The sequence below is a fragment of the Chlorocebus sabaeus genome, chromosome 2 (assembly GCF_047675955.1).
Source record: "Chlorocebus sabaeus isolate Y175 chromosome 2, mChlSab1.0.hap1, whole genome shotgun sequence".
Lineage (NCBI taxonomy): Eukaryota > Metazoa > Chordata > Mammalia > Primates > Cercopithecidae > Chlorocebus > Chlorocebus sabaeus.
In genome coordinates this window covers 38967471-38982386 of record NC_132905.1, presented here as the reverse complement: position 1 = coordinate 38982386, position 14916 = coordinate 38967471, and the positions used below count along the sequence as shown (strand labels likewise).

Sequence of the window (14916 nt, the reverse complement as noted above, 5' to 3'; positions counted from 1 at the left end):
AATGCAGAAATAATAGTGAAGAGATAATATCTGAATGCTTTTCAAAACTGATGAAAGACATCAACCTCTAGATTTAAAAGATCAGTGAACTCCAAGCAGAATAAATACAAACACTACCACACTTAGGCATATCATAGTCAAACTGCTGAAAACCAAAAGCAGCCAGAGGAAAAAAAGACAAATTACCTTCAAAGAAGCAACTTGCAACTGACTTTTCAACAGAAAATATGAACACCAGAAGACCATTGAATGAGTATGTTAAATGCTGAAAGAAAAGAAACTGCCAGCTGAGAATTCTATACCCAGTAAAATAGTCTTAAATTTTATGGCAAAATAAAGATATTTTCATTGATTGGAAAATTTGATCTGAAAATTATCAATCTGAGAATTTATTAGTGGCAGATAACACTATAAGAAATAGGAAGTTCTTCAGACTAAAGGAAAACAATTGCAGACAGAATCCTAGAATTTCAAGATTGAAGAGCACCAGAAATGGTAAATATGTCAATAACCATAAAAGGAAATTGACTGCTGAAAGAAATAATAACAACAATGTCTTATAGGAAGACACAACATATGTAGAAATAAAATATATAATAATAACATAAACATGGGGAGGATGTAAGATTCTTGCACAGGGAGTAGCACTAGGTCAAGAATACATATAATGTCTAAGGTAATCACTAAAAGAACAGTACAAAAGATGCCATTTAAAGAGCAAATAGAGCACACACAACAATGATTTTTAAAATATTTGATTAACCCAAAAGAAATAAGAAAAGGAAGAAAAAAGAAACCAAGGATAGGATAAACAGAAAGAATAAATAGCAAGATGATACACTTCAAACCAACTATGTAAGTAATTGCTGATATTTAAATGAAGTAAATATTCAATTAAAAGGTAAAGATTTTCAGGATGAAAAAAATAAGACTCAATTATACACTGTTTAAAAGAGGCACACAAATATAAGAACAGAGATGGGCTGAAAGGGTTGTTTTTAATGAAAAATAGAGAAACAGCATTTTCTCTCCCTTACATGGGCAGGCAGCATTTGCACATGTGAGGCAGGGCCTTTATTCCAGTTGGGTTGGAGGCCACCTATACCTTCGCTCAGGACATGGAACAGAAGATATATGCTTGCTGTTTGGAGGTGGGGAAGGCTCCCAGCCCCCTTCTCAAGCCCTTCTTGGGGTTTCCTCAAGAATAGAACATTTGCTAATCCAAACAGGATGGACTCTCAAATACTGAGAGGGCATGTTTTTTACATCATTTGTTTTATTTTATTTTTTTTATTTTTATTTTTTGAGACAAGATCTTGTTCTATTCCCCAGGCTGGAGTACAGCAGCACAGTCATAACTCACTGCAGCCTCGAACTCCTGGGCTCCAGCGATCCTCCTGCCTCAGCCTCCTGAGTCACTGGGACTACAGGTGCGCACTTCCATGCCCAGCTAAGTTTTAAATTTTTTGTAGAGACAGGGTCTCACGTTGTTGCCCATGCTGGTCTCAAACTCCTGTGCTTATGTGATCTTCCCACCTTGGTCTCCCAGAGTACTGGGATCACAGGTGTGACCCACTGAGCCCAGCAGGGATCACTTGTTATAAATGCACTTGGAGGAGCCATTCTGTTTTTCGCTTGTGTTCTTGTCTCTAATGGCCTGCTAGGGTAAGATCCGGGTTTGGCTTTAGGGAAAGGGAGGGGCCTGCCTTAGGCAAAATCACATGGCTCTATCTCCACTTACCAGAAAAATGCTGCATTTTTAAGGCAAAACCAAGAAAACCAAAGTAAAATGGTATTTTGAATTCCCATTGGCCACTCTACTCATGGGAGGATAGATGTCCAGGACCAAGAAGGTTTTAGGCACTGAAGGGTTCCTGGCCATAACACAATAAAGTTCCATTAAGGAGTAAAATAGAATTCAACAATATATTAAAAGAATAATACATCTTGACTAAGTGGGGTTTACTCCAGGAATGCAGGTTTGAATTCAAAATTCAAAAAATGTAATTTACCACATCAACAGGATAAAGGACAAAAGCTATATGATTATCACAGTAGAAGCAGAAAAAGCATTTGACAGAATTCAACACCTATTTATGATTTTTTTTTAACTCTCTTGGCTAACTGGAAATAGACAAAACATCCTCTCTACACAACAATCAATTGAAGATAGATCATAGACCTAAATTCAAAGCCAAAATCTCTAGTTTCTAGAGGGAAATCTAAGAGAATATCTTTGTAATTTTAATGTAAGCAAAAATTTCTTCGAGAACAAAAACATCTACGTTCTAATTTTAAAACATATTACAAAGCTACAGTAATCAAGACAGTGTGGTACCGGCATAAAAACAGACATATAAACCAATGGAATAGAACATAAAGCCTCGGCCGGGCGCAGTGGCTCAAGCCTCTAATCCCAGCACTTTGAGAGGCCAAGGCAGGCAGATCATGAGGTCAGGAGATCAAGACCATCCTGGCTAACACGGTGAAACCCTGTCTCTACTAAAAAAAAAAAAAAAAAAAAAAAAAAAATAGCCAGGTGTGGTGGCAGGCGCCTGTAGTCCCAACTACTCAGGAGGCTGAGGCAGGAGAATGGTGTGAACCTGGGAGGCGGAGCTTGCAGTGAACCAAGATCGCGCCACTGCACTCTAGCCTGGACGACAGAGCAAGACTCTGTCTCAAAAAAATAAAATAAAATAAAAAAACAAAGCCTCACATATGTAGCCAAATGATATTCAACAAAAGTGCCAAGACCACTCAGTTGGGAAAGACAGTCTCTACAACAAATGGTTCTGGGAAAACCAAATTGCCACATGCAAAAGAGTAAAACTGGACCCTTATTTTACACCATATACAAAAATGAACTCAAAATGAATTAAATACCTAAACATAATACCCAAAATTGTAAAAACTCCTAGAAAAAAATATGGAAGGAAAGCTTCATAACATTGGATTAGGCCAATGATACGACACTAAAAAACAGGCAATGAAAGCAAAAATAGACATTAAACGTGAAAACTTCTATGTATCAAAAAACATAATCAGGCTGGGTGTGGTGGCTCACACCTATAATCACAGCACTTTGAGAGGTCAAGGCAGGTCGATCACCTGAGGTCAGCAGTTCGAGACCAGCCTGGACAAAATGATGAAACCCCGTCTCCACTAAAAATATAAAAATTAGATGGGTGTGGTGGTGGGTGCCTGTAATCCCAGCTACTCGGGAGGCTGAGGCAGGAGAATTGCTTGAACCAGGGAGGTGAAGGTTGCAGTGAGCTGAGATCGCACCATTGCACTCCAGCCTGGGTAACAAGAGCGAACCTCCATTTCAAAACAAACAAACAAACAAACAAACAAATAAAAACCACAATCAACAACGAACCCAATGAAAAAGAAGCTTACAGGATGGGAGAAAGTATTTGAAAATCATATCCCTGATAAGAGGTTAATATCCATAATATATAAATAACTCCTACAACTTAAAAATACCCAATTTTAAAATGGGCAAAAAACTTTAATAAGTGCAAGAAAATATTTCAACATCATTAGTCACTAGAGGAATGCAAATTAAAATCATTAGTAAGATACCACTATAAACCTAGTAGGATGACTATTTTTAACAGTTTCATTGAAGTATAACTGACATGCAGTAACCAGTTTCTATTTAATGTGTACATACCCATCACCTGCAAAAGCTTCTTCCTGCTTCTTTGAGCTCTCACCCTTCTAACCCTCATTGGCCCCTAATCCCCAAACACCCAGTTATCTGCTGTCACACTATAAATTTGTTTGCATTTCCTAAAATTTTATATAAATAGATGCAGATGTAAATGGTTGGGAAAAAATAAATCATACCATATGTACAGGTTTTTGTTTGGCTTCTCTCACTAAGCATAATTATTTTGAGATCCAACCACATTATATAACATATCAATTCTTCATTCTGTTTTATTGCTGAGTGATATTCCATAAACCATAGTTTATAACTCAACTATTGATGGACATTTGAATTGTTTCTAGTTTGGGGCTGTTACAAAAAAATACTGCTGGCCAGGCGCGGTGGCTCACACCTGTAATCCCAGCACTGTGGGAGGCCGAGACGGGCAGATCATCAGGTCAGGAGATCGAGACCATCCTGGCTAACACGGTGAAACCCCGTCTCTACTAAAAAATACAAAAAACTAGCCGGGCGAGGTGGCGGGCGCCTGTAGTCGCAGCTACTCAGGAGGCTGAGGCAGGAGAATGGCATAAACCCAGGAGGCGGAGCTTGCAGTGAGCTGAGATCCAGCCTCTGTACTCCAGCCTGGGCGACAGAGCGAGACTCCATCTCAAAAATAAATAAATAAATAAAATAAAAAATAAAAAATACTGCTGTGAACATTTATGTATGTAGTCTTTACCCGGGCATATGCTTTCATAGAAGTGGAACAGCTGACTCATATCATAGGGGCACATTTAACTTTATTAAGAAACTGCCAAAATGCTTTCCAAAGCAGTTGTACCATTATTCGTTCCCATTAGCCATGCAGGAGAGTTTCAGCTCCTTCATATACCATCTTAGTATGATCAATATTGTTTAATTTCAGCCATTCTAATAAGATAAATGGTATCTTATAGCGGTTTTAATTAGTATGTCTCTTCTAATGAATAAATATTGAGCATTGCTTTCCATGCTTCTATATATTTTCTCTGGTGAATGACAGAGCAGGAGCACCGTCACGGCGGACAAACACCACCACTTTAAGTTCCAGCTCCCTTTCTAGCCTCATGCATTTCAAGGAAATCACTTCTAACTACAAGCAGACAGAAAGAGCAGGCAGTAAAACACTGGTAAGACAGCTCCGGCACAGAGGGAGGTCAGGGGAAAGTCTCTTGGGTAACTGCTAAACTTCACCCTCATACAATGGGCCCCAGTAAAACAGTAGGCCTTAATAAGCACATTCCTTTCCCTTCAGGTGCACTAAGATAGGAAAGCTAAAAGCAGAGGGGATATGCCTGCAGCTGCAGAAAGATGTAGGGGAACAGACACACACCTCTCCCTCCCAGATAAGCACAACAAAAAGACACAGAAGCAGTCCAAGCCTCTGATAAACTCTCCCACCCTGAATCCTTAAAAACTCTTAGTCTGTAAGAGAGTGTGGCTCTAACCTAACTCAGCCAGCCGCCCCTCTCAGGTTTATTTAAAATAAACCTGTCCCTGCTGACTGTCGAGCTGTCCTTCGTGTTTCCTCTTTAATTCTTACAGTGAAGCTTCTTCAAATTTTTGGTCTATCCAAACCTTTTTCCAATGTTTTTATTGTATTATTTGTTTCCTTATTGAGTTCTGAGAGTTCATATATTCTAAATAGGAGCTTTATCAGATATAGGATTTGCAAATATCTTCTCCCAGTCTGTGGTTTATCTTTCTCTTCTCTTAACAATGCCTTTTGAAGAGCAGAAGTTTTTAAGTTTGATAAACTGTTACTAACTTGATATTTTATTAATTGTGCTCTACTGGTGTTGCATCCAAACAATCTTTGCCTAAACCAAGGTCACAAAGGTTTTCTGCCATGATTTCTTCTAGAAGTTTTAGTTTTAACTTTTGCCTTTAGTTCTATGATCCATTTTGAATTGTTTTTGTTTGTTTTGTTTTTTTGAGACAGAGTCTTGCTTTGTCGCCCAGGCTGTAGTACAGTGGCGTGATCTTGGCTCACTGCAGCCTCCACCTCCCAGGTTCAAGCCATTCTCGTGCTTCAGCCTCCTGGGTAGCTGGGATTGCAGGCCGGTACCACCATGCCTGGCTAATTTTTTGTATGTTTAGCAGATGGGGGTCTTCTCATGTTGGTCAGGCTGGTCTCGAACTCCTGGCCTCAAGTGATCTTCCCACCTCAGCCTCCCAAAGTGCTTGGATTACAGGCATGAACCACCATGCACAGCCCATTTTGAACTGCTTTTTGTATGTGGTGTGAAGTGTGGATCCAAGTTCGTTGCTTTAAGTCTGTCTTTTCTCCACTGAATTGCCTTTGCACTTTTGTCGGAAACAGATGTCCGTATATGTATGGGTGTATCTCTGGACTTTCTGTGCCATTCCATTGATCTATTTGTCTGTCTCTATGCCATTACCACACTGTCTTGATTACCATGGCTTCACAATAAGTCTTGAAATCAGGCAATGTTAGCCCTTCATCTTAGTTTCCTTTGCCAAAGCTATTTTGACTGGTTTATATAAATTTTAGAATCAGTGTGTCAATTTCTACAAAAATTCTTCTGGGATATTGATTGGTATTTCAGTTAACCTACAAATTAATTTGGAGATAATTTTATTCTTAATCAGAGAGTCTTCTACCCATTAACAGTAAATCTTCTATACTTTGTCTCAGCAATGTTTTGTAGTACTTTTCTGTGTACTTACATATCTTGGTATTTCATATGTTTTATGTTATCGTAAATGTATCTTTTACTTCAATTTCTGACTGTTCATTGCTAGTATATAGAAATACAATTGATTTTTTATACTGATTTTGTATCCTGCAACCTTGTTAAACTCCTTACTAACTCTTTTTAGTAAAATCCACTGGATTTTCTACATAGACAATTAGTCAACTACAAATAAAAAGTTTTATTTCTTCCTTTCCAATCTGAATGCCTTTTTTTTCCTTCTCTAACTGCCCTCTACACTTCTAGTGTAACTTTGAATTGAAGTGGCATGTCTTGTTCCTGATCAGGGAAAAGTACTCAGCCTTTCACCATTAGGTGTGAAGTTAGTTTTAGGTTTTTTCACAGATGCACTTCCTCAGGTTGAGGAAGTTTTTTTCTATTTTGCTAAATGTTTTTATCAGAAATGGATATTGAATTTTGTCAAATGACTTTATTATATCAAGATAATCACACAGTTTTTCACTTTGTTTATTAATATAATAAATTATATTGATTTTCAAATATTAAACCAACCTTGTATATCTGGGGTAAACCCTATTTGATCATGATATATTACCCTTCTTATATATTGCTGGATTTTATCTGCAAAAGTTTTGTTAAGATATTTTGCATTTATGCTTATGAGGGATATTAATCAATTGTTTGTTTCTTTCTTTCTTTCCTTTTCTTTTCTTTTTCACTTTCTTCTTATAATGTCTTAGTCAGGTTTTGGTACTATGTTGCCTCATGAGTTGGGAAGTATTGTATCCTTTTCAACTTTCTGGAAGAGTTTCTGTAGAACTTATATTATTTCTCCTTCAAATATTTGGTAAAATTCACCAGGGAAGCCATTTAGGCCTGGAGATATCTTTTTGAAGAGCGTTTTAAACTACAAATTTAATTTCTTTGATATAAGGATATTTGGGTTATCTGCTTCTTCTTGTGTAAGCTTTAGTAGTTTGTGTCTTTCAAGGAGTTTATTTCATATAAGTTGCCAAATTTATTGTATAAAGTTGTTTATAGTATTTCTTTTTTTTTTTTTTTTTTTTGAGGCGGAGTCTCGCTCTGTCCCCCAGGCTGGAGTGCAGTGGCCGGATCTCAGCTCACTGCAAGCTCCGCCTCCCGGGTTCACGCCATTCTCCGGCCTCAAGACTCCCGAGTAGCTGGGACTACAGGCACCCGCCACCTCGCCCGGCTAGATTTTTGTATTTTTTAGTAGAGACGGGGTTTCACCGGGTTAGCCAGGATGGTCTTGATCTCCTAACCTCGTGATCCACCCGTCTCGGCCTCCCAAAGTGCTGGGATTACAGGCTTGAGCCACCGCGCCCGGCTATAGTATTTCATTGTTATCCTTTTAATATCTGTAGAATCAGTAGTGATGTCATCCCACTTACTCCTGATATTGGTAATTTGTGTCTTCTGTCTCTTTTTCCTGCCCAGTCTAGCTGGAGGTTTATCAATTTAATTGATCTTTTCAAAGAATCAGCTTCTGGCTTCATTGATTTTCCCTATTATTTTTTACTTTTCTGTTTCATCGATTTCCATTCTAATCTTTATTATTTCCTTTCTTCTATTTACTTTGGGTTCAACTTGCTCTTTCTTTCTTTCCTTCTTCTTTCCTTCTTTCTTTCTTTCTTTTCTTTCTTTCATTGAGATGGGGTCTCGTTATGTTGCCCAGGCTGGTCTTGAACTCCTGGGTTCAAATGATCCCCCCACCTGCCTCCCAAAGTCGTGAGCCACTGCACCAGGCCTCTTTCTAGTTTCTTAATGTGGAAGTTGAGGCTAGTGATTTGAACTTTTTTCCTTCTAGTATAGGAATTTAGTGTTATAAATTTCCCCCTTACTACTGTTTTTTGTGGCATCTCATAAATTTTGAAATGTTATATTTTCATTTTCATTCAGTTCAAAATGTTTTCTAATTTCCCTCTGGATTTCTTTTTTGGCCCATGGGTTATTTAGAAGTGTGTCATTTAGCTTCCAAATATTTAGGGATATTTCAAAGATATTTCTGTTTTTGATTTATAATTCAGTTTCACTGGGATCAGAGAACATACTCTGTATGGCATAAATCCTTTTGAAATTATTGAGATTTGTTTTGTTGCCCAGAATATGGTCTGTTTGAATTAATGTTCTGTGTGCACTTAAAAATAATGTTGGCCAGGCGCGGTGGCTCACGCCTGTAATCCCAGCACTTTGGGAAGCCGAGGCAGGTGGATCATGAGGTCAAGAGATCGAGACCATTCTGGCCAACATGGTGAAATCCCATCTCTACTAAAATTCCAAAAAAAAAAAATTATCTGGGTGTCGTGGCGCTCACCTGTAGTCCTAGCAACTCAGGAGGCTGAGGCAAGAGAATGGCGTGAACCCGGGAGGCGGAGGTTGCAGTGAGCCGAGATTGCGCCACTGCACTCCAGCCTGGCGACAGAGCGAGACTCCATCTCAAAATAATAATAATAATAATAATGTTTATTTTGTTTATGAATGAAGTGATCTATAAATGTCAATTAAGTAAAATTGTTTGATAGTGTTATTCAAGTATTCTATATCATTAATGATTTTCTGTAGAGTTGTTTTATAAATTATTGAGAGAAGAGTATTGAAATCTCATGCTATAATCATAGATTATTAAAATTTAAAATAATAACAGATCAAACACCAAATGTTGATGAAGACGCAGAGGTAGAAATGCAAAACAGTTTGGTCGTTTCTCATAAAGTTTCAACACACTTAACCATACAACCCAGTCGTTCTGCTTCTAAATACTTACCCAACAGAAACGAAAACAATGTTTAAAACAGCTTCATTCATAATCACCCAAAACTGACAATGACCCAAATGTCCTATAACTGGTGAATGGATTAACAAACTATGACAGAGCCATACAGTGGAATAATACTCAGCAATAAAAAGAACAAACTACTGATACATTCAATGACACAGATGAATCTAAAATTGATTAGGCTAAGTGAAAGTTAGAATTTCACTCAGCTACATGTGTATGTTTCCATTTATGATAATCTGGAAAAGGCAAAACTATAGAGACAAAACAGATCAATGGCTGCCAGGGGTTAGGAGAAGGAAATAGAGTTTACTATGAGGAGACATGAGGTCGCTTTTTGGGGTAATGTCTATGTCTTGATTGTGATACCAATTACACAATTCTATGCATTCATGAAACCTCATAGAACTATATACTTTTAAAACGTGCTTTTATTGGATGTAAATTACACTTCAAAAATCTGATTTTTAAAACAATCAAGCTTCTAAAAAAACCACTAGATATTATATTTAGGGGATAGTCAAAGATGTCTTTGAAAGATACAAAAAATGGGTGACATCAGCAAGATGGTAGAATAGGAAGATCCAGCACCTCCTTCCCCTTATGGAGACACTGACTGAACAACAGTACATGGACCAGAAACCAGGACCACTCATCCCAGATGAATGCAAAACAAACAAACACACACACACACACACACACACACACACACACACACACCAGCTGCACTGAAGCCAGTAGGAAAATTCATGGTGCTCACTTGTAATCCCTCCTCCTGGCTCAGTGAAGCAGATTGGGAAGGAACCCCCAGCTTCCAGCTTCTCCCTGGGAGGGAAAGACTGAGATATACATCTAACATGCAGACTTTTCAGAGGGCTGCATGATGAACCAGTTTCTGTCTTGCCTGAATCTAAGCACTGACAGGAAGGGGCACCAGACTGGGCTACTAAGAACAAAGGTGACAATTTAGACTAGCATACACTCACTATCAGAGTCCCTCCTGCCGCCCTGAGGAATGAGTAGGGAAAATAACCCAACTTCCAGCTTCTCCCTGAGGAAGCAGATTTGGAGCATATATATCCAGTGTTAGCCTTTGTTAGCCTTTGAGAGGTACCCAAGAGACTGGTTTCTGTCTTGCCTCTCTCAGACTATTGAAGGACCCAGCATATTCTAGAGGCCTGGAGGAAGCTTGTAGCAGCACTAGAGAACTTGCAGTACTCCAAACAGACACCAGAGGGAGCAAGAGATAATGGTCTCCTAAAAAAAATAAACTTATGCATGTAAATTGCAAATTTACATGCATAAGTCCCATGAAAGTATCCACAAAAAAGATTTGAGAGGCCCCCAGGATCTTTAGCCAAGCTGACTGGTACAGAATTTTCCCTGAATGAAGCCAGTATATAAAGACTGGGAAAGATGGCTGATTTTTACAAATGCATGCATCCCAATATAAAGTTACAAAGCACACTAAAAAATAGGGATGCGTGGCCCAAAGGAACAAAATAAAACTCCAGAAACTGCCGCTAAAGAAATTGAGGTATATGAATTATTTGACAAAGAATTCTAAGTAACCATGATAAAAATGCTCAACAAGCTCAGAAACAATACATGAACAAAATGAGAATACTAGTGAGGACCCAGAAAATATAGAAAAGAACCAAACAGAGGCCAGCCATGGTGGCCCACAACTATAATCCCAACACTTTGGGAAGCTTAGGCGGGCGGATCACTTGAGCTCAGGAATTCAAGGCCAGCCTGGGCAACATGGTGAAACCCTGTCTCTACAAACAATACAAAAAATTAGCCAGGCGTGATGGCATGCACTTGTAGTCCCAGCTACTCAGGAGGCTGAGGTGGGAAGATCACTTGAGACTGGGAGGTCAAGGCTTCAGTGAGCTGAATTCGTGTCACTGCACTCAAGCCTGGGTGGCAGAGCAAGACCCCATCTCGAAGAAAGAAAAAAAAAAAAAATTCTAGAGCCAAAGATGAAAAATAAAATAATTGAATTCAAAGGTCATCTACAGTAGACTTGATCAAGCAGAAGGAAAAATCAGCAGACTTGAAGATATCCAGTCAAAGAAGCAAAAAGAAAAAAGAATTTTAAAGAGTAAAGAAAGCCTAAGGGATTTATGAGACATCGTCAAATGGACAATATATGCATTATGGTAGTACCAGAAGGAGGAGAGAGAGAGAGAGAGAGAAAGGGACAAAAAGCTTATTTTAGTAAATAATGGCTGAAAATGTTTCAAATCTTAAAAAGGAAAAGAAACCTATATTTAAGAAGCTCAAGGGATTCCAACTAGGATAAAGTCAAAGTAATTCACAAGGAGACACATTATAAAAAGAACAAAAACTCGGCCAGGTGCAGTGCTGTAATCCCAGCACTTTGGGAGGCTGAGGCAGGCAGATCATGAGGTCAGGAGATCGAGACCATCCTGGCGAACACAGTGAAACCCCATCTCTACTACAAATACAAAAAATTAGCCGGGCGTGGTGGTGGGTGCCTGTAGGCCCAGCTAGTCAGGAGGCTGAGGCAGGAGAATGGCATGAATCCAGGAGGTGGAGCTTGCAGTAAGCCAAGATCACACCACTGCATTCCAGCCTAGGTGACAGAGTGAGACTCTGTCACAAAAAAATAAATAAATAATAATAAAAATAAAAAATAAAAACAACAAAAAATCTCATCCAAAAATACTATATCCAGGAAAGTTGTCCTTTAAAAATGAAGGAAAAATAAAACTTTTCCCAGATAAATAAAAACAAGAGGAGTTCATCACCATTAGACCTGCCTTTAAATAAATGCTAAAGGGACCCCTTCAAGTTGAAACAAAAGAATGCTAGGCAGGAACACGAAAGCATATGAAAATACAAAACTTTCTGATAAATGTACACAGAAAAATACAGAATGCTGTAATACTGTAATGGTGGTACATAAGTCACTTTTAATTCTTTTTTTTTTTTTTTCTTTTTTTAGACGGAGTCTCACTCTGTTGCCCAGGCTGGAGTGCAGTGGCATGATCTCGGCTCACTGCAACCTCTGCCTACCAGGTTCAAATGATTCTCCTGCCTCAGCCTCTCAAGTAGCTGGAATTACAGGAATGCACCACCATGCCCAGCTAATTTTTGTATTTTTAGTAGAGACAGGGCACTACAAAAAAAAAAAAAAAAAAAAAAAAAAAAAAGGAAGACAGCACAGGAGGAAAAGGGGACAAAAAAGTGTTGGGATTAGAGGAGTGAGCCATCACACCTGGCCCTAATTGTTTCTTGACATGAACGGTGGCTATGTGGGAATGTGTTTACTTTGTCAAAATTCACCAAGCTGAACCCTTCGAGTTTGTATGGGGTTTTTTTTAATATACAATGCAACAATTAAGTTTATTTTTTAAAAGAGAAAGGAATATGCCTTATCAGATATATGATTTGCAAAATATACATAGGTGAATAATATTGGGTGAATGGGTGAATGGATGGAAGGACCATTTGCTGAACAGACAATTGGGCAGACTGTAATATTATTTAAGCAAAGGCATTTGTTGTGGCCTGAGAGTCCCTCCCCATAGAGTACAAAGTTCATACCAGCTTATGTTCAGACAGGGACAGAGAAAAGAAGGGCCATGGGGATGGCTGAGCTTCAGCAGGACCCATACCAATGGCATCACCGGAGAGTTTCCAAGCCTTGACGTCCCGGTCCTGGCCAGCGCTGATAACCAACTGGAAGTTGTCCACATACAGGATGTCTGCCACACTATCCAAATGGCCCTTCCAGGTAATCAGGAGCGTGGGGGGAACCAGGGAAATGGTATGGCCAGCCACAACCTATAGGGGACAGTACAGGAGAAACACTTATACCAAGACCACTACATACGCTAATCAGAAGGCATCTAGGACTGCAGGCAGCAGAGCCCAGCTGGAAGGGCCCTGGGACACTGGCTAGGGTTCTAGTTCTAGATGTGTTCCACATGAACTTACTTGTGACCTTACATAGGTCCCGACACTTCTCTGGCCCTCAGTGGCCCCTTAGGTAAAACCATAAAAAGCACTTGCATATGACCACATTGTTTACCAAGTGCCTATATACACATTATTCCATTTGAACCTCATAACCTTATAGGAAATATATAATTCTCACTGACTTACAGAGGAGAAAAGTGAGAGTCAGACATGTTCAATAACTAGACTAAGCCCACATAGCTAGAAAGTGATGGGGCCAGGGCAAGAGCCTCAGTCTTCTAAAGGTTTTTAGTTGGCCATTGGGAGATGAATAGAGTGAGCAATGGGGTGATAAATCACATTACATTGAGAGAATAAAACTACTGAACTGGAAAATTAGTGAAAATGACCATTTTTAAATAAAACAAGATTAATAAAGGGGGACTTATTCGACCATATTCAAGTATGGAAAGTCAGAAAAATAAACTTTAAATTTTAAACAAAGCAATGGAAGACAATAGAAAGCTCAGAAACCAACCCGAATGTACGTAAAACTTTGGTATATAGTAAAAGTGGTAACAGAAAACATGACTCAATAAACAGTAGTGGGATACCTGATGAACTGTAAGAGAAACCTATGTTGTTATCTTTTATCCTACAACAAAATAAATACTAGATGCATTGAATATTTTATTTTCAATGAAATCATAAAACACCTACAAAAGAATGAATCAATGTTTATCTTTTCTCTAAGAAAGTGATAGGCAAATGAAAATATCACAATGAGAAAACAGACTTGAACACCAAAAAATATATTGTAATTTTTAAATCATCATAAATAAAATTAACAAGCAAGTGACAAATTTGGGGGGATATTTATAATCCATATGATAGACAATTAGTTAATCTTTTCATATATTTTTATTTTTATTTATTTATTTTTTTTAGAGATGGGGTCTCACTATATTGCCCAGGCTGGTCTCGAACTCTTAGGCTCAAGAGATCCGTCTACCTTGGCCTCCCAGAGAACTGGGATTACAGGCATGATCCACCATGCTCAGCCTAATATATTTTTAACTAATTATACAACATTTATAAAAGATAGTTACCACGATAGAAAAGTAGGCAAAGGACGTGAAGAGACAATTCACAAAGTTATACAAAGCCAATAGAATAAGAAAAGATGTCAGTATCACTAATAAACAAAGGCATCTTAATTAAAATCAAAAGAAACCATTTGCACCTAAAAATCAACCAAAAATGTTTTGCTCACTTAGGACATTTATTTGTTGAATGTCTTCTATAAGAAAGACACTCTGATAGATCTAGAGGATCCTCAGACGAATACTACTAATAAATTCTTTAGATTGTCAAAGATAAAACAAAACAGGTTAATGAAATGCAAAACTGTATAAACCTTCTGGAGTGCAATTTTGTAGCATACATGAAAGGCCTTAAAATGGCTTACGTTCTTTCACATACTCTTTCCTTGGGACAAATTACTAGATGTGCAAATAAACAACTATAAACAACAACAAAAAAGGTTTGTGAAAAAGAATATTTGCACCATCATTTTTACAGATATCTAAACACAACTATATTGAACATAATTCACATATAATTTACCAATTTAAAGTGCTCATTCAATGGTTTTTGGTATATTCAGAGTTGTACAACCACCACCACATCCTATTTTAGACCATTTCATCACCCCAGAAAGAAACTCTTTACCCAGTAGTCACCAGCCAATTCCCCCAACTCCCTCCCCTAGCCTCAGGAAACCACTAATCTACTTTCTAACTCTATAGAAAGTA

The 14916-nt window shown here is 38.3% G+C and overlaps 1 protein-coding gene across 2 annotated transcripts in view; it reads right to left on the bottom strand.

Annotated features, from left to right (window-relative positions):
* Positions 1 to 14916, bottom strand: part of EFCAB8 (EF-hand calcium binding domain 8) — a 102766-nt gene that overhangs the window by 15800 nt on the left and 72050 nt on the right. For both annotated transcript variants that reach the window (XM_037982882.2, XM_073007901.1), the window contains one exon: positions 12820 to 12988. In XM_037982882.2, the coding sequence (XP_037838810.2) occupies positions 12820 to 12988 (169 nt within the window). The remainder of the gene's footprint in view (positions 1 to 12819; positions 12989 to 14916) is intronic.